The sequence below is a fragment of the Synchiropus splendidus genome, chromosome 17, assembly GCF_027744825.2.
Source record: "Synchiropus splendidus isolate RoL2022-P1 chromosome 17, RoL_Sspl_1.0, whole genome shotgun sequence".
NCBI classification, from domain to species: Eukaryota; Metazoa; Chordata; class Actinopteri; order Syngnathiformes; family Callionymidae; genus Synchiropus; species Synchiropus splendidus.
Window position 1 is genome coordinate 5,482,803 of NC_071350.1, and position 24,021 is coordinate 5,506,823.

General features: G+C 43.6%; 4 protein-coding genes across 7 annotated transcripts; 3 read left to right on the plus strand and 1 right to left on the minus strand.

The window, feature by feature from the left end:
• Nucleotides 1-235: 235 nt before the first annotated feature.
• Nucleotides 236-11,781, plus strand: esrra (estrogen-related receptor alpha). 3 transcript variants are annotated; one of them, XM_053846928.1, is made up of 9 exons: nt 236-621; nt 1,771-1,852; nt 4,385-4,772; nt 5,700-5,816; nt 6,568-6,681; nt 6,751-6,816; nt 6,994-7,161; nt 7,376-7,645; nt 9,053-11,781. In XM_053846928.1, exons 3-9 carry the CDS (start codon nt 4,394-4,396, stop codon nt 9,304-9,306), a joined length of 1,368 nt encoding a protein of 455 aa, XP_053702903.1. In that variant the 5' UTR covers nt 236-621; nt 1,771-1,852; nt 4,385-4,393; the 3' UTR covers nt 9,307-11,781. The 3 variants fall into 3 exon arrangements, with proteins under 3 accessions (XP_053702903.1, XP_053702905.1, XP_053702904.1); XM_053846930.1 differs by lacking the exon at nt 6,751-6,816 and having other exon boundaries at nt 238-621; nt 9,053-11,779; XM_053846929.1 differs by lacking the exons at nt 236-621; nt 1,771-1,852 and adding an exon at nt 2,545-2,703.
• A 700-nt stretch (nt 11,782-12,481) lies between these two features.
• prdx5 (peroxiredoxin 5) lies at nt 12,482-17,372 on the plus strand. Its single transcript, XM_053846932.1, has 6 exons — nt 12,482-12,799; nt 13,515-13,649; nt 13,732-13,863; nt 15,535-15,573; nt 15,642-15,706; nt 17,071-17,372. The coding sequence occupies exons 1-6, from the start codon at nt 12,701-12,703 to the stop codon at nt 17,174-17,176; spliced, it is 576 nt and encodes a 191-aa protein (XP_053702907.1). The 5' UTR covers nt 12,482-12,700; the 3' UTR covers nt 17,177-17,372.
• Nucleotides 17,373-18,106: 734 nt separating this feature from the next.
• On the plus strand, nt 18,107-20,996 carry banf1 (BAF nuclear assembly factor 1). Of its 2 annotated transcripts, none has more exons than XM_053846730.1 (3): nt 18,107-18,249; nt 19,683-19,848; nt 20,745-20,996. In XM_053846730.1, the coding sequence occupies exons 2-3, from the start codon at nt 19,723-19,725 to the stop codon at nt 20,889-20,891; spliced, it is 273 nt and encodes a 90-aa protein (XP_053702705.1). In that variant the 5' UTR covers nt 18,107-18,249; nt 19,683-19,722; the 3' UTR covers nt 20,892-20,996. The 2 variants fall into 2 exon arrangements, with proteins under 2 accessions (XP_053702705.1, XP_053702704.1); XM_053846729.1 differs by lacking the exon at nt 18,107-18,249 and adding an exon at nt 19,329-19,425.
• gng3 (guanine nucleotide binding protein (G protein), gamma 3) lies at nt 20,913-24,013 on the minus strand. The gene is made up of 3 exons (XM_053846731.1): nt 23,784-24,013; nt 23,294-23,393; nt 20,913-22,381 (listed from the first exon to the last, which is right to left on the minus strand). The coding sequence occupies exons 2-3, from the start codon at nt 23,390-23,392 to the stop codon at nt 22,253-22,255; spliced, it is 228 nt and encodes a 75-aa protein (XP_053702706.1). The 5' UTR covers nt 23,393; nt 23,784-24,013; the 3' UTR covers nt 20,913-22,252.
• Between the last annotated feature and the right edge of the window lie 8 nt (nt 24,014-24,021).

Sequence of the window (24,021 nt, forward strand, 5' to 3'; positions counted from 1 at the left end):
TTACAAAGCCGCCGACGGTATTGGCTGATGCGTGTTGACGCAACGGAGACATAGCAGACGCAAATGTTCAAGCGAGGGAGGGGGAGAGGCACGAGACACTGGCCTACGTCACTGCCTGCTGTAAAGCCCGACTATGGCTTGCAAAATATCAAAGCCGTTTCCGTCTGGTCACACGAAAAATAAGAGTTGTGATCGATAAATATTTCTGCTGTTGTCAAAGTAGCCATAATTCAAGAGTTGTATGACTTATTACAACGACAGCATTGCCTATTCTAACCGAATAGAGATAGTTTTGTATCGTTTTTTTAGTCCACGAGACCACGGAATCCGCGACAACGCGGTTTAATTGTGAAATGTTGACGACACCGGAAATGCGGTGTTCTCGTTTTGAAGCGACGGGTCCATGAACAGCCTCAGCTGTGGTCGCCGTGGAAGACGGGGATTTATAACACCAGGGTACGGGTCAGACCAGAGGCATAAGACGGACCGTGTTGCTATATTCTGCGGACTGGTTGTGACGCGACGTGAAGAATACTCCGACGACAGTGGACCTACCAGGCGCTAACAGTTTATTGGCTTCCGAATAAACACTATCCCCCGTGATGTTATATCCCATTCCCTGTAAGTACCTCGGTCTGCATGCACTGCACAGATGAATCATATAAACGGGTGTTATGGTGTGGGTTTTTGTGTGAGCTCCGCTGATCTAACGGGAGCCTGATTTGCATGCCCGGCTGAGCGAAGTTCGCTTGGACACACGTTATTGGGGGCAGGGGGTGCGAGCAGCTGGATAAATATTAAGTGAGCTTGACGGTAGCTTATCATTTACTGAGGCAGCATCTCGAAGAGCTCACAAAGCATCCGATCCAAACGCCTCCAATAAAGAAATAAACGCATGTCAACATACCGCTCCGTGAGCGTGAGAAGGGGAAACTCGAGAGTGGAATCAACTCTTTCCGAACTGTCCCATCAACTCATCTGTGATCTTATTCTTTACGTCTTAACACACAGACCTTTGCAGGTACCCAAACCTGCCTGACCAGGATTGGGATCACTGATCTCAAGGCATAATCCACTTTGACAATTAACCTTTCGCCGGTCCGGGATCAGTAGGCAAGGTCACCCCTAGGTGCTGTTCTCGCCGTCCCCACCGCGCGCCGCATTTATTTCTGTCGCGCTTCAGCACGCGTTATCGGTGACCACCACAAAAGAAAGAGCCGTAAAATCTCTCTGGTGGCTCAGACGCGTTAAAATGAACTTCACCGAGCGTTGTACCTGCAACTGCTCTACTGCTCACTACAGCATTTGAAGCTGAGTCCGCGTTGAATGCACTCCGTTTAGGTGGTTAAAACTTTTTTTTAACCAACGTTGTCTTATCACATCATACTTTTAAGTGGCTTCAAAGAACTATACCTCTCAACTCTCAAGTGAAATAGTTGCTGACAGTACGAGTGCAGGAAGTAATGTCATTTAAATGCTAATATAGTTGACTTACTTATTCACAAAAGTTGCCACCAAACTTCAGTGAGAGACAAGGTGTTGGCTTTTACTCCCTGTCCTTCAAGTAATTGTGTGACTGACCTTTGGAGTGTCACGCAGCACTGGGGGTGGGGTGGCGCGGGGGCATTATTAAAAGGGATATTCTTTAGCAAAGGTTGAGTTATCACTTATTTTACACAAAACATGCTGTGAAAAAAATGGTGGTGAGTTTGTACGGAACAGTTCTGTGAATTGAGTTGCTGCTTTGACACTTTGTATCTGACTTTTCAGGTTTCCTGGTATCCGTGGTCGGCAGTTCCAAGCAATAACACTTAGTTTCACCAGCACCAACCGATTAAGTCCTGGGCGAAAGGTAATTATGGCATCACTATTACACTGTAAACGTGTGTCCAGCCTGAAGTGCTGTGCAATAAGTTCTAGATTTAAGAGTGAGAGCACATTGCCTAAATAGATCAAGAAGTTTCTTAAAGAAAGCTTGACTGAGTGAGAACATTTATATTTCAAGAGAAATATAATATAGATGATCATGCCATGATGAATACATGTTAAAATGTTTACATCTTATAGCATGATGAATGGTTAATCTAAGGTTGTGGTCACATTATTGAAGCTTTAACAAGATATAAAGTTAGACATCAAGATGATAGTGTACAGCAGATGCTAAGGAAATGTGGGTTTGCTGGAGAACAACCGAAAGATTATTCTTTGCGTTTGTCGATGGTTTGATCTCAGAGGATAGTTCAACAGAAATGAGTCATGTAAACCGATGCCATCGGGGAAATAGTTCCTCTCCAGCTAATATGGCTGAGGAAGACCTGGCTGAAATGTTCAAGGATGAAGCAGCTCTTTGCTGGACAATGCAGCAAGACTCCCAAATGGTTTGCCAGTCATCATGTGATTTAGGATGACAACTGGTAGGTTTAAATGCAAACTGGTGGATCGATTTAAACCAAGCAATCAGTGCAATAGAGAGCAGTTTTTTGGTAAGTGGACGATGAGGCTGTTAATCTGTACATTGACTTGACATGCAATGTTGGGCAGCTGTTGGAAGTGCAGCCGACATTAGCCCGGCCCATCACACAGCCCTTCACCAGTGAGCTGCATCAGAAGCCTGACTGCAACGAACCGAGTTTCCCCCGTAAAACTGTGCTATGTTGGCACATTGCACACAGGATTAAACGCTTTCACTGTCTCCGCTACCGGGTAAGATGTCTGAGAGAGAGAGGGACAGAAATAAACCCGAGAAGGCTGGAGAAAGATAACAAGCTAGCAGGGATTAGCTCTCCGCGGCTAACGCAGGTTTAAATACTATTGCTCGAGTCAAAGCTAATGCTAATGCTACAAGCAACACACTGGTTTACTGTACACACCGTGTGCTTCAGGAGAGTTTAGCCAAAAACAAAAGCGTGAATGTCAAACCAGTGTCGCTAAACACCACCTAACCTGTTCGACAGGACACTCGCAGTCTGTCGTTGTTGTTGGATTTCTTTAGTGTCTTCACCAAAAACGTGTTTTCTTACGACACGTATTGACCAGACCACGTGAAGCTGTATCACCATCTGGTATGGTCAAGCGTGCAGAGGAGTTTCATATATAGATTGTTAACTTACTGAGATAAACTTTCTGCTTGTTTGCAGTGGACCTGGTTGCTTGCTTCATCGTGTTGCGCTAGGTACATAGGTTCAAACTCCAGAGAAAGTCTGCCCTGCCAACCTTGTCCAGTTGATTTACTACACCATAACAATATGATAAAGGCAACGCTTGATAAAGGTGTATGATCTGCAATTAATGCCATTCTACGACAGAGGGTTACTTTGAACTGACAGTTTCACTACAACATGGATCCAAATCTGGGACATTTTCCCTAAATGACAAAGAGGTGGAACAGTTAACTGACGTCTAGCATTCTTTGGGATTAATACATTTCATGAAATTTGACCTTTGAATATCCAATATTAGAATAAAAATAGGGGAAAGTGGAAATTGGAGGCAGTCCAAGAATTGTTCTTCATTATGCTCCTGTCAATCTCAGTAAAATCTACGACTAATTGTTGACTGAATTGTATGTAATGTAACAATATAAGTGACACAAATGACGTGTAACACATTTAACATGTATTAGAGGAGATTGAGATGAACATTCATTTTCTTATCATACTGTAACTGTAATTATGAATAGTTAATTTAGCTTTAATCCAGTTCTAATTGTATGTGTTTCTAGTAAGTGCAAGTTGATGCAGTCTGATAGTGTGTAATACTGGGCAGCTCTGGTTCAACGTAAACCATTTCAACACTGTGCAAATAGACGGTATCAACTGACGGACGGGAGCTGAAAGAGTACTTTGCTGGCTAGTTTTTTGAGAATTGAGAAAGCATTTCAAACTTCAGAACTATACTTAGTATCATGGTGAACGGCTATTAAATTTCCATCAAAATGTACTTGCTACTTCGGCTTGTAAGTTGTCATTTGCTTCTTTCAAAGAAACACTAGAGGCAAGACATCCTTCACCTAGTTGGTGCTATTTGTTTTTGTGGAATGGAATTGAAAAGAGCATGTTTACTAGCACAGGGTAGTCAGACTGAGGCACTAGCTCGATTAAGCCCATTGGTCCAACTGCAGTCTTTGTCTTAATATGAGGTATTCAGGGAGTAATGTGTCCTCCTTGGTAGTGCAAGACATGAATTTAGACCCGGAACTAGACAGTCACAGATATCGTAGTACAAACAAGGAAACAAAATAGACTAGCCTGGTGCCGTCATGCTAGAACAAATGTTAAGTTCCTCTCCCGAGGTTGTTAGTTGGACCAAGCAGCAATGTTATGTTCTATATCTGTCCATCTCACATGTAGCCACGTTACTGATGATATCCATTTGCCTTTTTCAGGCAGACATCATGTCTTCTAGGGAGCGTCGGCCCGATATCTACATCAAGGCGGAACCAAGCAGTCCAGAGGGAGGTGGCGGAGGTCGCACCAGTCCTGGAGGTGCCTCCTCAGACTCCTCTCACAGCGGCGGTGGCGGGACCCGGGGTGATGGACCGAAACGCTACTCTCCACCCCTCTACACGCCAGCCTTACGCTGCCACTTCAAAGATGAGGTTGGCGATGTGGCTGATGAGGGCTCCGCTGGAAATGGAGCTGGCAGATGCAAGTATGCCCTCAGCACACTTCCAAAGAGGCTGTGCTTGGTCTGTGGCGACGTTGCTTCCGGTTACCACTATGGTGTGGCGTCATGTGAGGCCTGCAAAGCCTTTTTCAAAAGGACCATTCAAGGTGAGTAATGTCAGAAATGCCATCTCTTTTAAGGTAAATGATACAGTTTATATGTAGTCGAATGCTCAAAGTTGAATATCCACTCATAAGCTTAAACATCAGGGTTGGAAGTTCTGTATTGATGAAGTAGTTGTAGTAGTGTTGTGCTCAAGGCCAGAGCCATGCAGAGACTTATAAGGAGACAGAGACCAAAGTGAATAAGAAATTAACTACGAGTTCTAATGAATGCATTTCAGTTCTTGATTTATTTTAACAAAAATGACAGTTTCTTTTGCTGTTACAGATATATGCGTGTGTCTATATGACAAACCTGCTCCTCCTGGTTTCTGGAGTCAGTTTGGTGTCTGTCTTGTTCTGTCCCTCCTCATTGGTCTTGAATGCTCTGGTCTTAACACAGTCTTGACTCCAACACTAGCATAAATTGCACAGGACATCTTTTTTGCTTTACACCTGAAGTTTTTCTTTAAACTTAAATTCCATCTGTCAGCACAGTCACATTTGATTTCCTTCGTGATGAATGTTTTTGATATGATATCACACAGTATAATGCGATGCAATTGGTGTCCCCTATATGCGACTGATATTTGTCAGTAAATAATTCATCGGAAGTCAAATCTCTTAAAGTACTAAACTGTTGTTGTCATTATGTTATGTACACATCTTTAAATATCATTGTTTTCACTTGACTGCCGCACAATATGTTGTTTGTGGTTCAACGTACATCCATTGCAGGGTCCAGACTTCTACTTTGTCACTCTGAACAAAGAATGAAACCAGTGACACATGATGGAGCTACAATAGTTCTAATATCGTCGTGTTAGCATATCCTCAGGAGTTCTGTTGTGCTAGATATTTTCGATGGATGCACGTTTACTATTGCAACTCCTTTCGTCTTTTAAATTGTAACCAAACAAATTTCATTTGCAGGTAATATTGAATACAGCTGCCCTGCGTCTAATGAGTGTGAGATCACCAAAAGGCGCAGGAAGGCTTGCCAGGCCTGTCGCTTCACCAAGTGCCTCAAAGTTGGCATGCTAAAGGAGGGTGAGTGCTCTTCTGGTAGCTGTTACCGCTGAAACTAACATGTCATAATCTGCTTCTCTTCTGTACATGAATGAATGTGTTCATTTTTAGATTTTGTTTTTTTTACAAAATGCAACAGCCATAAGTTCAGTTTGTGTTAAGTATTCATCTTGCCATCTAAATCCATTACTATTGCTATATTCCATCCGCATTTACAGTTGTTTTTGTGGTGGAACTAGGGAACCGAGAAGGTTGCATACCAGGCGACAGGTTTTATGATTCATGTATTCTGTCGATATTGCTATTTATTGATTATCATTATCATGAATCAAGACTATTAGCTGTCGAAGCTGGAGTTATTTTCAAGTAACTACAAGTCTGTCTACCCTCGCACACACATGCCAGTGACAGATTCTCGTACGGATTAAAGTGAGTCTCGTCAGCTGCTGTCACCTCTGAACATGACATGCGAGGGGCAATGAATGATGAGCATTAGCATTCAAATTTTCTGCTGCAAAAGTGCCTCATATAACACAAATGCATTGATATACGCCTCATGTTTTTCCTCATTCCTTCCTCTAATAAAGCATTTCCCTGCTATTGCTCTTTAGAAATTGATAAACATGTCAAATATCCTTGAAGCAATGGCCTAGTTTTTACTGGTCAAATGATTGAAATAAGTCAAAGTCTAAATGCAACAAAATGAAAAGTTGTAGTAGCTTTCATCTCCTCAGTAACATATCTAGCTTCTAATGTTGTGGCTCTGCTGCAGGTGTCCGTCTTGACCGTGTCCGGGGAGGTAGACAGAAGTACAAGAGGCGCCCTGAGGTGGAGAATGCTACATACCAGACTGCCCCCCTTCCCCTGACAAAGGAGAATGAAAAAGGTGAGTGTCCTGTGCTCTTTGTTTATTTGTTTCTCATCACTTATGTTTTTTGTTTTGCGCATTTTTAAGTTTTAATAAGCCTAACCAAAACCTCAGATAAGAGACCTGGTGGGAGCTTCAACATACCAATTACAGGTAAACATCGCCCCCTACTGCACATAATGCGCATTGTCAACGTTTGACCTGTTTTGCTCAACTATTGCCTTTTCATTTTTGATATACACAGGAGCAATATTTGAATCGTCTTCTTGTCATATTTGGTGGTCCGTGCTTTAAAAAAAAAGAATAATGTGCTTTCTTTCTGTCTCAAAGGGTCCTCCAACATCATCGTGTCACACCTTCTTGTGGCCGAGCCTGAGAAGCTCTTTGCTATGCCTGACCCTCTGCAGCCAGACACAGCCCAGCGCACCCTCACCACACTGTGCGACCTTGCTGATCGAGAGCTGGTGGTCATCATTGGCTGGGCTAAGCACATTCCTGGTGAGTGATGGGTTTGTCAAGCCGGCATGGGAGCGCATGACCGCTGGCAATGATCCAATATCTTGTTCACCGGGAAGAACCTTGTTGGGTTCTTGACATTTTAGATGCAATAGTAGGTTATTGACTCATTCAAAAATGGCTTTTCTTTATATATATATATTTTTATGTCTACTGATGTTTTGTTTTATTCTTCTCTCTATTCATCTGCCTGCAGGCTTTCTGTCTCTCTCACTGGCTGACCAGATGTCAGTGCTGCAGTCCGTGTGGCTGGAGGTGCTGGTGCTGGGTGTAGCATACCGCTCCCTTGGCTGTGAAGATGAGGTCGTTTTTGCTGAGGATTTTGTCCTTGATGAGGAAATGTCTCGTGTTGCTGGACTGACGGAACTTAACGCGGCAATCAGTCAACTGGCCCGCCGTTTTCGGACGCTTAATGTGGACCGGGAGGAATTTGTCATGCTGAAAGCCATCGCTCTCACAAACTCAGGTACTTTTGTGTGACTCTAGAAGGTTGTGGTTGTTTCTTCACCAGTGAAATCATTGACATTTTATTCGTTCGTCATTTGTTTTTCTGCTTCTGCGCTTGCCACAGTTCATCCATGACATAACGCCAAGTTTGATCATCACAATATCCATACGTGCATGTGGATCCAAGACTCCCTTGAATGCAGTCTGGTGATCCACTTTAAGAGTTCACCAGATTAGCAGCTTCATGTCTTTGACACTCAGATGAACTAGGAGCTCAGCTGTCATGGTGTGTTAATGGTGTGCTGAGTCTTGTAGTGATAGAGGAGTTGCGGTAAGTGGTGAGGTTCCAGCAAAAAATTCTTCATGTCCTCCACCGCAGACAGCTGTAGGACTACATTTTCTTGTGAGTCCATCTGCTGACCTCCATTCTGTCCCACTGTAGCTTGTGTGAGGATTCAGTCTGCATTTTGGGCCTGACACGTGGCCTGGACCAAGGATTTCTCGGTATAACCACAGTGGAGAGGGTCATTGGTTTAGTGGTGTCGGGGTTTTTCCACATACTGTGGCACCAATTATCCCAAGAACATTTGGCAGCCAAAGTAGTAGATATATTAGTACCGAAGACCAATTGTCTTCACTGATATTCTGCACACACTACTGTAGTTGACATCCTGCTCGGCTGCTCCCCCTCCTCACTCTGTCTACAGAGTGATGAAGTACGGGACAGAATGACGGCAAAAGAAAGGTCCACTTTATGCTCTCTATTCCTGTTGTGATTGAGTGTTTCAGCGACATATATTTGACTAATGTAATGACTCCTCTTCAGCGTTTGCACAGCTAAAACTGTGAAGGCTGGCGCATGTGATGTGACAAATGAATCACTTATTTTTGCGTTCAAACTGAGTGTAGACTGATGGCAAGCTTGATCAAGTCAAACAAACTCCTGCATGGTGCGTCTGTGACCACCTTCTGAACACATCCGGCAATGCGTGAGAGTGCAGATGTCGGGGACATTAGATGTCAGAAGGAGCTGTGGCGCCCTGAGGCCAAGGCTGATCCTGATAAATACCTGTGTCACTCTATAACAGAGCTGTTAGACGTAGGTTCAAATACAGAGATGACACAATCATACTACACACTGTTGTCATGTTGACCTACTTATCCTGGTAGTTTTACTGAAGTATAAAGGTGGCTGGAGACAATGACATGTTGCTTCTGATGGCAACTAACCAGTGATTGTTTTAATGGTTATTTTGGTATGCTGATATATTTTTTACATTTCTTGTTTCTTGTGTCATTCAAGTGGAGTAGACATCTATCGGTACGACAGTATATGACTGTACTGCGACAGTTCGGATCGTGCTCTTGGACAAATATTACTTGCTCAGTATGAAAAACTCATCAATTCTTCCCGGTTTCTCCCCAGACTCTGTTTACATCGAGGACATGGAAGCTGTGCAGAAGTTGCGGGACCTTCTCCACCAGGCTCTGCTGGAGCTAGAGTGCCAGCGCCGCCCCGACGACCCTCAACGGGCAGGACGTCTCCTTCTAACATTGCCTCTCCTCCGACAAACTGCTGGCCGGGCTCTTACAACCTTTTACAGCATCAAGACCCGTGGTGGTATACCCATGCACAAACTATTTTTGGAGATGCTGGAGGCCATGATGGACTCGCCCTAGAGGGGACTGAAAGAAGACGTGACGCCGAGAGAGACGGAGGCGGCTGAAGTGAATTAAAGGGAGAACAAAAGGATTCGATAGAGGATTTAATGCAGAAGCAATGGCCCCTTCCCCAGAAAGGGGAAGACGTTCATGAACATAAGAGGCCTAAATAATTATTTTCCCAAATGGGAATTTGTTCATTTAAGACACATGAGCCTGCCAAACTTTGGTAACTACAAAACTCAAGTGCAGCGTTTTGGAAATGGTGACGAGGAACTAAGACATAACACAAATGCCAAGTTGCTTCAGAACTCTTTGTCAACCATTTTCATGCTCTTTCACAGCTCGACATGCAGTCTCATCACCACCTGAAACTGACAGATGTGGCTTCTGAACTGTTGGGGAAAAAAAAGACCTAACCTAACTCATGAAAGCCATAAAAACATATCGAAGCGATACCTGAAGGGTCCAGCAACGTGTCATATTTGACATGCACATGGGGCGCTTGTATTTAATCTTGTTTAATGTGCAGTTTTAGGAAGATTTGTAGGAATTAATTGCAATATGTAAAAGCAATATCATAACATAACTCTTCTGTCACATTGAAAATGTGGATAAAAATGGCCAGAAATTGAAAATACATGTTATTGTGTGTGGGTGTACTTGTGTGTACGAGCTTCTCTCACCTGGCTAAAGTACAGATTTAGTTTTAAACATGACTTGTTCTTTGTGGTTTATGGTTGCGTGGATTCAAGGTACTGGGGACAGAGGAAGGCTGCATTTTTATGACAATATTCTGTTTAAGGTACAAGTGATGATTGACGGTCAGAACAAGAGAAGGTTGAGTGCAAACCATTTACAGAGAGACGGCTTGTAACAGCTTGTTAATACACAGAAATATGGCTTCCATTCAACATTCATTTGTGTGTCTGTATGCAGTCAAAACCAATGAGCTACCTTGAGTTCAGGGATGAACACTATGACAGTACCGTCCATGTGGCAACACAATGGATGGAAAAGAAATGTTTTTTGCCTCATCTGCTTTTTGATTTTGTTTTCTTATGTCCTGCCAACCACTCAAACTACTGATTCGACGTCTTTCTGCAGCTGTGCTGAAGACTGGTCTGACCTGTCAGCCGTGTTTGATCTGTGGGGTATATAGTCCGCCCCGTTGTTTTTGTGTGATTTCCGTTTTGTTAGGTGTGCAAGAAGAGATGGTCGCAGTGTTGAGGGCCGCTTGGTAAAAGATCTCACTTTATTTCATTTTGAGATCCCGCATTTGTGGGCACGTGTACGTCTGTTTTGATTCTATGTGCCGTAGTGGGCTCAGGGCAACAAGAAATGCAAAATATGCAACACCTTCCCTGTGGTTATAAGTAACTTTGATGCCCTCGCTATCGTTCAGTGGGTTCCGCACCTGCTGCTGAATCAGTGATTTTCTGCCTCACATACATTGCACTGCTCAAATCACTGATGTCAAAATCAGCTCTCAATGACAATATTTATTGGCCAAAGGGCCATTGTTGGTGTTATAAACGTGTACCATTTAAATGTACAAAGATGTGCATTTTATAAAGAAAAAGCCAGCAAACGTCATCAAGCCCCCGGATGGTGACACTATCTGTGCAGCTTCCAGCATTCAGACGTGCGTTTTTCTCTGTACAGGGGTTTTGAATTCCTTTTCTGTGCTCCAATGTAGCTTATCTTTTATGGACATTAAAGGCTGTAACTTGAGCTGTCAGTGCTGAAAGACATTTTAAGGGTAGAAACAACTTTGGAATGAAGCTCACCTGTTAGATGAAGACAACGGATTTGTCTTAGATTAAAATCCATCCAAACCATATTATATAAGGCTTTATATGTATCAAAGCATCGGTCCCATTTCCAATGTACTTTAAACACAGCCTACAATGTGAAGCTACTTAAAGGAAGGTGTTAACAGTTTAAGCAGTCAAGCGATCATTGATGCAGAAATAGTTTAACATTAGCATAGAAATATGTTCTAGGTTTGGGTGGGGGCGGGGTTGATTGTGCAGTGTCACTGTATTGTAGTTTCTATATCAAATTAAATGAGCAATACGATAAATTACCAAACCTCACACATTTCCTTGTATAGCTAGTGTACATTTACTATTGCCAGTTATGAGACATAGCTACATAACATATTATTTAAAGGTTCAAATCAATGTTTGTACTTTTAAAGAATATTTAAATGATTAAATTCTATTTTTTACTCAATTTACTGTTGTTTGTTGACACTGCTTTATTTTTTTTGTGTGATACCGGCAGTGTGTGTATGTGTAGTTTGTTTGTTTTGTTTTCATTTAGATAACAGTTTGATGTCCTTGTCTAAACATGTCCACATGAAAAGTCACTGTGAAGAAAAAGTGATATCTTCCACTGTCTGCTGCATCGGAAGTGGGTCATTGTAGGTGCTTTGTGTTGTGTAATAAACAGACACACCACCACATACCACTACTCACATGTCTGCCTGTTCATGTTGTGTCACTGTGTTCAGAACTGTGTTCTCTTGTGATACGAATGAACTTTTCTAGTGCTGTCACCTGAAGCGCAGGTGTTGCAGGAATGTTTCATGAATAAGTGCTTGTTCATCTGAGCCATGGCACCCAGTCACTGGAAACACCTCTTAGATTTGAATGTAAAGTGAATCGCAGGTTTAAATACTGACTAGAAATAAAAATGGAAATTTGATGTTAGTAGTTAACTGTAATGTAAATCATATGATATAACTGGAATTCTCGTATGCAAAGTCAAGAACATGCAAAGCAATGTTATGACAAAAGTCAGCATAAAAAGGCTGCATCTTTGAATTTATCAAACCACACTGGCTCCACTTTGTTGGAGGATGCAGCACTCCATGTTGCCAGGGGCTGAAGACACCAGACTAGGATGGTTAAAAAGCTGAATGGTGGCTGGGCCCATCTAACTCAAGTACCGTGGGGCTGTGGATGCTGCAGATCTGGTTGGGTTGAAACACTTGAGCACCTGTGTGGACATCTAAGCCCCATCAGGATGTTGCCTTTGTTGGATCCAAAGCACCTGATGATACTGCATGTGTTGCATCTGTCCTGGCCGTGGGACAGTGGGCGGGATCCTGATGGCTTAACCAAGTTGACCCATCACTTTACATGTCTTATGGAAGTCATTTTGAAGGACCCCATTCAAGGACCTCCCTCCTATGCGTCGCCGACAAAGGTGTTCTGCCTGCAGCCATTCAAGAATCTAGGCTGCGGAGTGGCAGGTGGTTCAGACGACGAAGCTCAAAGCCACGTTAATTCCGAACTACAGAATAAAACGAGGCCAGCGGGCCTCCTCTAAAGTGAATTGAAGGATCGCGCCAGTGTGACTGGAGCGAGCGTCACAGGAGCCTGTTCCGGAGAGACTCTCGGTGATGTTTCACCTCCTCGCAGCGGCAGTACTTAAACGCACCAGCGGTGTTCAGTGGAGCCGTGTGCTGCACTCCTCTGCGGTCGCCAAGATGCCAATTCAGGTAACGTTAATGCAGACGGCGCTCGTTTTGTGCAGTTTCAATATGGATTATCGCCGAATGTTAAATTCATTCTTGCGTAACAAGGGCAAACTAAACCAGCGTCCTCTGCTAGCTAAGTATGCTAACATGTCGACTGTCCTGTCGGGAGCCGAGCAGCTGAATTAGCTCGCTTTATATTTAGTCCTGCAGTTTTATTTGATTCGGCTGAATGATTTTTGTTTATATGTTTATATACGCGGCGATACACTTTAGTGACGCACATATAAGATTAGTCTAAATTAGGGCGGCGCGCGTGTCACACAATGACCCTTTTATTTTGGATTATACTTTGTTTGAAAACATGTATTTATGTTTGTGCCGTGCATAAATTCTGTTTGGTGCTGCCCTAGTTCTGTTGAGTAGTGAGACTTTGGTGAACAGTCAGAACCAAATGCGTCACATTGTCCTCTGTTAATAGAGTTTTTCTTTTGAATTTAAATCACCGACTTCCAGTTTTGTCCATTAGCATTCAGTTCCAACCACCCTGGAACCCAAAAATAACAGCAGTTGCATTTAATGGTGACGTATTATTCTCAATGCTAACACACATAACCTTTGTATTTACTTAGACTTAACGGGACGCTCTTGAGTTCACGAAACGTTGGTTGTGTAACGATTGCGATCAGGTTTTGTCTGCTTTGTTTTTCACTTCGCTATTCATTTTTGCTCGTGTTAGGTGGGTGATAGTCTTCCGGCAGTTGAGGTACAGGAGGGGGAGCCCAAAAACAAGGTGGCGATGAACCAACTCTTCAAAGGGAAGAAGGGTGTTCTCTTTGCTGTGCCGGGAGCCTTTACTCCTGGCTGCTCCAAGGTGACACCTCACTAAACGCTCTACCATCTTCTGCTAGATGATCTGTGGATGTGGAATGTTTGACACTCTTTGTCCTTCTCAGACTCATCTCCCAGGGTTTGTGCAGCTGGTCGAGGATTTGAAGAGCAAAGGTGTCGAAGAGGTGGCCTGTATTTCGGTCAATGATGCATTTGTTATGGCTGCCTGGGGCAGAGAGCATGGTGCTGAGGGCAAAGTAAGGCCACTATCTTGAACTGTATTTTGCAGTGTTTAATGATGCCTGAAATGACTGAAAGTGTCCAGCTATTATGGTCAAAATAAGCCGTTTCACACCGGCACGGCTCCTTACCAGTTCCATTACCTAAATGAACTGTGGAAATGGAGGGTGGAGTGGAAGCTGTTTTACAATAACTAACTACAGTGGTACCTCGGTTCTCGACCGCAATTTGTTCCAGACAGCCGTTTGAGAAGCGAATTGTTCGAAATCTGAATCGATTTTTCCCAATACAATTAATGGAAAAAGACGCCAAGCCTTAAAATAGTCTTTTGTAGGAGTGAATGTAGAGTGTCTGCTGCAGGTGCGCTGTTCCTCTATGTGTGTGGCCGCTGCATGTGGGAGGGGTTGCCGAGTGAGTGACGTCTCTCCAGAAGTGAAGAGGTGCCCGGTGCGTGTCCAGCTCTGAATGTGCGCTTCTGTGCAGTTTGGCTGTGACAAAGTCATAAACCAAGTAACGCTCTGTCCCAGACTCGCCTCATCCCTGTCCCAGCTCCAGCCCACAACAGGACATCAAACCCTGGAGTGTGCACTCCAGCCTCGGAGGTGTGGAGAGTGAGCAGCTCCCCTGTGACACTCTACCATGGTCCAGTGTGGAGACAGGAAAGGTTTTACACCTCAATATGAAGAAAAAACAGTCAGTAAATGTAGCTAACGGGACACGTCTGCATACAGAGGCTGCGTTATACACAATAACAAAGTGCGTCATGGGTCAGCTGATCGGTCCGCGCACATTATGTTTTTTTTCGGGCGCGTTCGAGTTCTGGATTTTCGTTCGAAATCCGAAGCAAAAAAAACTTGAAATTTTTGTTCGAATTCTGATTTGTTCGAAAACCGAGGTACCACTGTATATCCTTTCTTTGCTCTGAATGAGACAACAGTCATGTCCAACACAGTGACCTATATATACACTTGCACCTGCTACATGCCAGGTGTGACACAGTCGTCTCATGCTGGATTATCAGATAAAAAAAACATTTGTCCCTGTAAAGCAACAAATGCTTTTAGGACATTGGAGGGACTTGTCATTTTGCCTGTGTGCTAGTCACGCTGTTTAGCGTCTCCCTCTTGTGTTCCACTTCCTCTTGTGAACCATCCTGAATGCGAGCTGGTTCCATGGAAAGCACAGAGGTTCTGAGAATCCCGACCGGCACCGACTCCAGAACCTGCACTGTGCCGGTGTGAAAGGGCTCAAGTGTGACTTCTGAAATAACCCATGTAATGGCGCACTTATCTGTTAAAACCAGGTTTAACAGAGACTACCTGTACAGTATATTCTGTTCTCATATGTCCTCAAGACTGTCTGTTTGTCATGTGCATAAAGATTGAACAAAATGTTGACATGCTTGATGATTATTCCCTCCTCCTGCTCATGTGTCAACACTTACATTTTATTGGGCAAGATGGCGACATAGCTTAGACATCCACAACTGTCATTAACCATGATTTATAAGGAAGGAGCAGCTATTGCTTATGTGGCCATGAAGTGGAATAAAAACACTGTTTTCCAAATGTCTGTTCCACTGAATTGGAGGCTTAGGATCAGGAAGTGGAGCCATTGGGTGCGACCTATTTCTAAAGGAATGGATTTATTTCAATTGTCCTGCTAGTCATGTCTTCTCTCTGTACCAGATTCGAATGCTCGCTGACCCAACTGGAGCTTTCACAAAGGTAAGCCTGGTATTAAGCTATTAAGTCGATCTCATAGGTTGTGCTCATCGTTTCCTTCCACCTCACAGGCAGTAGACTTACTCCTTGACAGTGAGGAAATTGCGGCTGTACTTGGAAACAAGAGATCAAAAAGGTGAGGCCAAATCCCTCTCGTCTCAAATGAATGCAGACAGTCTCTCTGTTTCCCGTGTTGGGATCCTTGCAGAGAGATTGACACTTGTATCTGTGCTGGACTTTGTTGTTTTGTCTGGCTACTTTAAATTGCTAAGAGCGTGGAGAAACACCTGGCACCTGCAGCTTGATCTTGTGAAGTCCGACTCCAAGCTCTCTCACCTCTACTTTCAGCAACCCGTCAGGTGTTGCTTTGTGGACTCATTATTCTAGCTTTAGTGTCACAATTGTGTCATCAGTTTCACAAATGTGTAGGTGTGTCAGTACCTGGGTCCATAAATGTCTCCTCCACCTCAACTCACTATCCTCCTTACTCACATCTCCCCTCTTCATGTCCTCCAAGCACCTCACTGCTTGTCCTTCTCTTCTTTTGCCTGGTGCTTTAATTTCTATTTACAGCAGCCAGACTTGTCCTTGAGTGGGTCCTGATGAAGGGATGTGTTGTGTGCTCATTCCAATTTCAGGGGCTTGGAGAAGTGGAACGCTGTGGCTTGATCAGATTAGAACTGTGTGTAGGATGCAGAGTTTTGAAAATCTATTTTCCACCGCTGTTGTTCCTTGTGTTGACAGTCACAGAGTGAAAACAGGCACATGTTCTCTCTCTAGCAAGATTACACCTCTTGACCTCACCGTTTCACTTTATTGCTTAACTCCACTTACACCTCCCATGTATCTCTGTGCGTCCGTTCACTCATGAGAATGACTACCAGGAAACCAAGTTATATCCAAGAAATGTGTTCCCTGACAGAGAAGTCAAATACATATGCGGATTTCTGGGTCAGCAGCTACACCTGACTAAGCCTTAGTAGTACTCCGGTAGAGCGACTATCTGAGGTCTTGACCCCTTTATACACATGGGCTCTGCCCTCATCTGATTGACCCCAGTGCTGGTCGCTGGCTCCCTCGTAACCAGGCCAACGATCACAAGACACGCTCCCCTCCTTCGGACCCAGGTAGCTCTCATCGTGACCAGCTCCATCCAGCCCTGGAGAAGCTGGTACTTTCCAGCCTCCTCCGTCTTGACCTTGGACCCGCCAACAAGTTACAATATCTGCTCAGGCCTCCAGTGTCTGCCCGACTCCCACCATTGTACTCCAACTGTCACTTCTCTCTTTCTCACAAACGCTCAACCACACTGTCCTCAGTCATTCAGCATTCCTCCGTCTGTGAATAACTTCTTTATTAGTAGCTCAAGCAATTCCAACAATATTAATATTGTATAAAAAATGCACAGTTCCCATTGATGACAGTTTTTAGAACTTCTTCATCTGTGACCTTCGACAAGCATGCAGGGTTTGGAAACCAAGCTGTGTCCTTGTGTTTCAGATATGTCATGGTGGTGGAGGATGGAGTGGTGAAGAACATAGACGTGGAGCCTGATGGCACAGGACTGACCTGCAGTCTTGCCTCCAGTATTCTCACTAAGCTGTAAAGCCTCTCTCCTTCATTAGCGTAGATAAACTGTAGTCTACGATGCACTGTTGGTCAGTTGAACCCGCCTCTTGCCTTTCTGGAACCAAAGTGGTGTTGATGTTTGTGTACCCTACACAATCCAGAGCTTTGTGAATGTTCCCACCTGACAGTCACGCTCTAAATGTTTGAAGGAATAAAACTGATCTAGTTACAAAGGTTGTCTTCCTCATTTATAACCTCATGAGCTGTTTTTAGCAGACTGCTATCTTTATTTGGGTGACAAATAAAGATGGTAAAGAGAGACATGTTTATTCTTTTGACCTGCCGCCAAAGATGGTAGACTTAAATGGCATCAGCCTCGCTGTATGTTGCTCCATTTTTCTTTTCAAGTTGTGACAGTTTGGATTTCTATTTCAATCAATATAAAGACCATCGAGATGCCACTGCATGTGTTTTATTATTGCCATGTTATTCCTCTTATATTCAGTTTCATTTTTTAACAAACTGTTAAGTTTCTGGTTTGTGGCTGAGTCACAGTATTTTTCTAGTTGGCCTTGTTAAACTTTTTTTTTCCCAAATTACCACTAGACGGAGCCAAAAGACGTTTAATAGGTCCTGTTGTAATTTTATTTCCATTTAGCCTTCACATTCATATCAGTTTTCCACCATACGATATATGATGACGAGTTCAACGTGAATTTGCGGGTGAATCTACACATTAAATAATGTTAATCTATATAAAACCCTCTATATCTGGAGACCCCGGCCTCCTCCGCGCTCACTTGGGGGTGTCCTATAAAAAACGGAAACAATAGATGAATAGATAGAATGATTTTAATAACACATACATCATCTGAACAATGCTAAATACAAGGCTAAAGAGAGCGAGTTCGAACATCGCCGGGTCCCGTGTTCCCCTCTGCCATACAGTCTCCCAGTCAGTAGGTGGCAGAAACGCGCATATGTTTCGTTGTCGGGCGTCAATAAATCTCAAAAGAAGCAACACGTAGCCATAGCATTCCTGTAACCCTGGTGCTCCAGTGAGCTCGCAGTTTTCAAGCTTATCGGGCTGACACTAATATACAGAACAAGGTATGTTATAATGAACAAATTCATTGCTTCACAACGTGACGCTGTCTTGTGAAATTCGTAGTTTGGGTGCACGGCTGCACTGCTAATTCGCCTTAAACATTAGAAGCGTTGAGTCAGTAAGTTGTGTAGTTCAGGTTGCTGTGCGTATATGCCTAAAAATACCTGTTGTATAAGGTTGAGCTCATTATATATGTGTCTACAGATTCACAAAACGCGGCTTAGTCAGAAATTGGTGTTTGCGACTGTAAATATGAGATGCTCGCAGAGGTAGCGAACTGTGCTACAACTAGCACTGTTTGCCCGCGCAATTCAACAGCCTCGCTGTTACAGGACGCAACCGTTCCGATTGAACACTACAGTAACGTCTGATTCTCGTGTCGTTTTTACAACCTAACTACGGCCACCTGCATTTTGTCATTATAATCAGTCTGTATTGAACAACGCGGGTGTACGGAACAGATTTAGTCCCACACACGCCATGGCCCGTTAAAGTGGTCCAGTCATGGCGCTCCCAGTCCTTCGGTTTCTGTTTTCAGCAAGACACAACACTGACTGGGGTTATGGGTACTGCTGTTCACGTGATAGAGAAATCGCTTTTTTTTACTGGTCACCACATGTGATCTGCTTAGCAAATATGTAGTTGAAAGCCTACATGCTTCCATCACCTGAATTATTCATTCATTCTACTGGATTGGGATATGGTGACTGTTCAGTAGTGGTTGTCATCTTTGCTGTCTTTAGTTTAGTCATACAGCTGCACTGTCTTCATGGTGGTAGCTACTAAACCTGGGTGCAGCAATATTGGCTTCTCAAAGCTGAAATAGCACTATTGGGCTCAAAAGTGCGCATAAAAGAAAATTGGTTCTATTCAACAGTTCATTACTATCCACTATCTGAATGCGCGACTGTTTTGTTGTGTCATAATATTCTTAACTTGACGCTGATAATGAGGAAATTGATGACTTATTTATGAATGCACGGAAAAGATCACTGGTGGTCTTTCTTTGGTGGCTTTAGCCTTTTGTCTTTCCCTTGTTGGCTGATCTCTTATTTAAAAGGAGCTCTGCTTTTGTAGAATCTTTCAACAAAAGGAGCGCTGCATTTCTTGCCAACACAATAGAAGCCACAAATTACTTTTGGGTGGACTCATACGATACTAAAAACCTAGACAAATAGGTAGGTGTCCAGGGTATCAAGACCCTTCCAGCCACATATTCAGCACCATGCTGTTTTTACATTTTTGACCAGTTAGTCACATTCAAGCACCTGTCTGTTATAAGCCGTCGACAAACAAGGACATTACCTTCAGCAAATATTGCTTTATAAGACTGAGTTGTACAAAGTTAACTTGTTGCCATTATATTGTTCTTCTTCTGAAAACCTCACAAAAAAGAAAAAAAACTTTTTGTAACCTGCCGATTCTTGTTTTGCAGTTTTCTTCTTGGTGAACTTGGATGATCACCACTACCAGCCATGTCATCAACGTCTCAAAAACATAGAAACTTTGTGGCAGAACCCATGGGTGAGAAATCTGTCAATGCTCTTGCTGGCATTGGAGACGTCCTCGGCAAACGATTGGAGTCCAAAGGTTTTGACAAGGTATAGTGCTGTCAGTGTCAGTGAGGGGAGGGACGGCGTTGCATTGACTTTGGCTTGAATCTGGGCCAAACGTGGCAGCTGCAGTAAAGGCATCCAGTAGGAGCTGCATCCAAACACGGGCACTCATATGGGCAAAAGCTTAGCGTGCACCATATTCCGCCAAAAACGATATCCGCGATAAGAAATCTGAATATCACAATAAATACAAAAAACACAGCGCACTGCTCTCCAGCTCCGCGCTGTTTGACAACCGACACTGGCGTGTGACAGCTGTGCAGAGTTTGGTGGACTTTGGTTCACAATTGTAGTTTTAAACTCATTTTTAATACAGGAAACTTTTGATGACCCTGGTTGACATTTTGGACCGGTGTTTGTCTGATAATGTCAACACATGCAGGCGCCTCAGCGAAACACCTATGGTGAAAATAGTTGGATATTGGACAGGCATCCACTCCGATATGCTCCGCTAATGCTACAACCCGGCATCAGTTAGGGACCATCAGCAACTTCTAAAACCATATAAAGTATTAGCAAAATCTTCAATAAGGCAATGGAACAACCATTTTAGGAGAGTGAATTGTGAAAAGGTTTTTCATCACACAACACAAAGGACAGTTTGTATACTGATTTGGAGAATAGAATATGATTAATGAATAGAATATGACTAAATTATCATTTATTCATATTTATTTCTAATAATTGTTCAATAGCATCTAGAAAATGTGTCCAGAGGGTCCATAGTTTAAGTAAACTGTTAAGGGACATGAGATACAGCAGACACACTGCTCAATATATATATATATATATATATATATATATATATATATATATAGTTTTGTTTTTTTGTTTTTGTTTGTTTGTTTCTTTTCAATCTTGGTCCTCCCTCTTGTCTGCAGGCATATGTTGTCCTTGGGCAGTTTCTAGTGCTGAAAAAGGATGAGGAGCTTTTCCGGGACTGGCTGAAGGAGATCAGTGGAGCCAACATTAAACAGCAACAAGACTGCTACACTTGTCTGAAAGAGTGGTGTGACGCCTTCTTGTAAATCCCTGTTGTCTTTTATTTTTGTAGATGCCGGTTAATTGTGACTATTTTGAAATCATTCAATAAAATGCAGTTTTAACTGTCTGTGAACATGGACAAACACCAATGCGCTTGCCATTTCTTTCTTTGGCTTTATCCCATTCATCAAGGTACCAGCAGCCCACCATCACCCCTCAATGACACTTGTCCATGTTCTGCAACCCATCTGTGGGTTGCCGCCTGCCTGTTGAGAATAACTGGGGTAAAGCAATTATTAATGCAGTCTGTTCCGTACCGACTTTGTGTGGCGCGACTGCCTCAACAGGGTATTCTTGTTTTGCTTCATTTGTTCTTGGCTGCAATGATTCAACCATTGACTGTTCAAGAGCAATGTTAGTTCAAAAAGTGATTGACAATCTTCATATCATTGGGATGTGGACCGTGGTGTCGTAAATGTTGTTGTTACACAACCAAGCATCAGAACATGACAGGGAAACTTATTTTTACTTCTCGGTTGTTTTTTTCACTCCCTCCAAAACTCCTTAATAGCAGACCAATGAACGCAGCACAGTTGAATTAAAAAGAAAAGCAGAAAAGTCATTTTAGATCGTGTCACACAGCTGCAGGTCAAACACCTCTAAACAGTCTTGTCTATTTGACGTACAACTGAAAGTAACCAAATAACAGCTGACTGAAAACGGAGATGCCGACATCGGCATGTAGCTGTTGAGTACAAAGTTCTGGAGCTCTAACTTCTTCGCATTTTAGCTGATACAATAAATAAAGTTCATATTCACACATCAGATGTTGTTCAAGATTATATTCTCTTATACCTCCTCCAATGCCTTCCAAGGATGTTTGTGCTATCAAGCTATAAAAATCGGGGCGGAACAATGAGCAGAAGCAGAATTTGACAGTAGAACCTATACACGCAGTTACATCTGCACTCGAGCGGTATCAAAATGAGAAAGATGCTCTGGTGTGTTTAGCCTGCTGAGAAGTTCTACCAAGTAAAGAAAGGCCAGTAAACAGGAATAAGGAAAATATGGATACAACTTTACAGAACATGGCTGATGGAGGTGAGGCCTCAGTCATATGCGTCTCTGAATGAAAGCACACAGGGGCTGTCGTGTAGCACCATTATCATCCAAACGTCTAATGCAAATAATCCCACTCCCGAGGCTGCTTTTTGTTGTCACCCATACAAACTCTCTTACTTAGCTGTTGTCTCCAACCCCCATGTATCTTGCCGTTTTAAATTAACAAAGGTCCTCGTACAGTGTTGGTTGATTCATTAATTTGGTCTTTTATGCAAATGGACCGACATTGGTGTCAAAATTGGGTAGGAAGTGCATGTTTTGTCATAACAATCCCTGAAGGGCCTCAAAGCAGAGTGCAGAAAAACTTTTTCTCCCTGAAGGGGTTCTCTGAAGTGGGCACGGGGGTGATGAGGGGGTCGTCGCAGGCGTGTGCATCGCAGTAGGCCATGAGGTCCGCTGCTGCCTTCGATACCTGTAAAGACGGTAAAGGGGTCATGTCTTTCAGAAAAAAAGTGTCTGCCTATTTTTATGTCATTTTTTAAAACTAGCCGGTACCCTGAGGGCAACAACTTCAGAAAAGAGGTGTCCACACACTGATTTTACTACAGGCCTCTTTCCATACCTGGCGAGTCATGCTTCAAAGGGCCGGGTTGATGCAGGTCTTTGATCCAACCAGTCATGCGCGCACTGTTTGACTGGTTCATCCGGATGAAAAACCTGCACCACCCCGGCCCTTTGACGACAGCTGTGGAAAGCTTGAGAAGCAGTCGTGGTTATACCAGCTTTTCCTCGTCTCAGACTAGCTCTGCTTGAATGAGCTTCTCTCTCTCCTTCCTCAAACACAGTCTCACCGGTCCCATCTCTACAACACAGATTTCATCTGACTTGGCACAGTTTCTAGGCTATCGACATTGAAAACTGCTTGCCCTCTGGCTCAGCTTCTTTTTTTTTTTTTGCAGTGAAACAGACGCGAATTTCTTTGTTAAGAGTCATATAATTCTCTGTGTTTGTGCACGTGTTTGGAGAGTGACAGGTGCCGTTCCACAGGATCCACTTCTCTCCCTCTCTACATGCATTTCATGATGTCTTCCACAGGAATCAGTGGCTGACAGCACTTTAATAATTAACTGAGTGGTTGTGTCGGTGTCAGTGGATGTGACACTGGATGAGTGGATGTGGAGGAGCAAGCTCCTTCAGTATCGATCGGCCCACACGATTTCCTCTGTTTTAACAGGGTGAGGAATGGATGCCAAGAAATGGGCTAGATTTCCATGTAAAAATGAAATGATACAGAATATGCACATGACGCTGATGAGTTTCAAAACACACCAGACTCAGACTCACTGTTCAAAGGAGATGAACGAGTGGACTGAGATGATCTCACCTTTATCCTGCAGAAACTAGCCTCAATCTTCAGTTGCTCCACCAGCTTTCTGGCCTGGCCGACGCTCATGGTGCTGTTCACTGGGGTGTCTCCTTTCATGCTGCCCAAAAAAAGCACCACAGTTTGATCGATAATAAGAACATATGTAAAAGCCTTTCTGTAGTTTCCGCTCAGTCACCAACCTGTGAAGCATAACTGTTTAAACAGTGACACAAATATGACCTGCACGCTGTATCAGGTCACCGTAAATGATGGTTCAGCTGGCACATGTGTGGATGTCCATCTTAGCACAACAACACTATCATATGGTGGATGCATAAACCTCATGCAGCGGTGGAGACAAATGCAGATGAGCGTAACGGAAACACTCGTGCAACAGACGTATCAGAATGGGATGAGCGACATGACAATGTATTCCATTCTTTCTGGACCTTTCCCCATTGTGTTTCCTCCGCCCCCCTCCCTTTATCCAGCGCCCACTTCTCCTTACCCTTTGAATATTCTCCTTTGGGTGCGCTCTTCCCTCCTCTGCTCCCTGGCTTCCTTTTTTTCTTGCCTGGATCTGAGCGTCCCTGGCAGCTCGGTGGTATCAGCAAAACCGGACCCCACCCCTCACACACAGCAGCCTGCTTTTCCAAGACCAGCGCGCTGCAATTCTGCCTCGGTGAGCTAGGGGGGTCTGTGGTGGGATGTCCCCTCTGCGCCGAGTGGTACCTGCCAGACTCAGG

Excerpts from the sequence above, each read along its gene's own strand:
- gng3 (XM_053846731.1), bottom strand. The coding sequence starts at position 23,392 with ATGAAAGGAGACACCCCAGTGAACAGCACCATGAGCGTCGGCCAGGCC. Across the intron at positions 22,382-23,293 it reads CTAGTTTCTGCAGGATAAAG|GTATCGAAGGCAGCAGCGGA; the intron begins GTGAGATCATCT and ends CCGTCTTTACAG.
- prdx5 (XM_053846932.1), top strand. The coding sequence starts at position 12,701 with ATGTTTCACCTCCTCGCAGCGGCAGTACTTAAACGCACCAGCGGTGTT. Across the intron at positions 13,864-15,534 it reads AGCATGGTGCTGAGGGCAAA|ATTCGAATGCTCGCTGACCC; the intron begins GTAAGGCCACTA and ends TCTCTGTACCAG. Across the intron at positions 15,707-17,070 it reads GGAAACAAGAGATCAAAAAG|ATATGTCATGGTGGTGGAGG; the intron begins GTGAGGCCAAAT and ends CTTGTGTTTCAG.
- banf1 (XM_053846730.1), top strand. The coding sequence starts at position 19,723 with ATGTCATCAACGTCTCAAAAACATAGAAACTTTGTGGCAGAACCCATG. Across the intron at positions 19,849-20,744 it reads AGTCCAAAGGTTTTGACAAG|GCATATGTTGTCCTTGGGCA; the intron begins GTATAGTGCTGT and ends TCTTGTCTGCAG.
- esrra (XM_053846928.1), top strand. The coding sequence starts at position 4,394 with ATGTCTTCTAGGGAGCGTCGGCCCGATATCTACATCAAGGCGGAACCA. Across the intron at positions 6,682-6,750 it reads GACAAAGGAGAATGAAAAAG|TTTTAATAAGCCTAACCAAA; the intron begins GTGAGTGTCCTG and ends CGCATTTTTAAG. Across the intron at positions 7,646-9,052 it reads CATCGCTCTCACAAACTCAG|ACTCTGTTTACATCGAGGAC; the intron begins GTACTTTTGTGT and ends GTTTCTCCCCAG.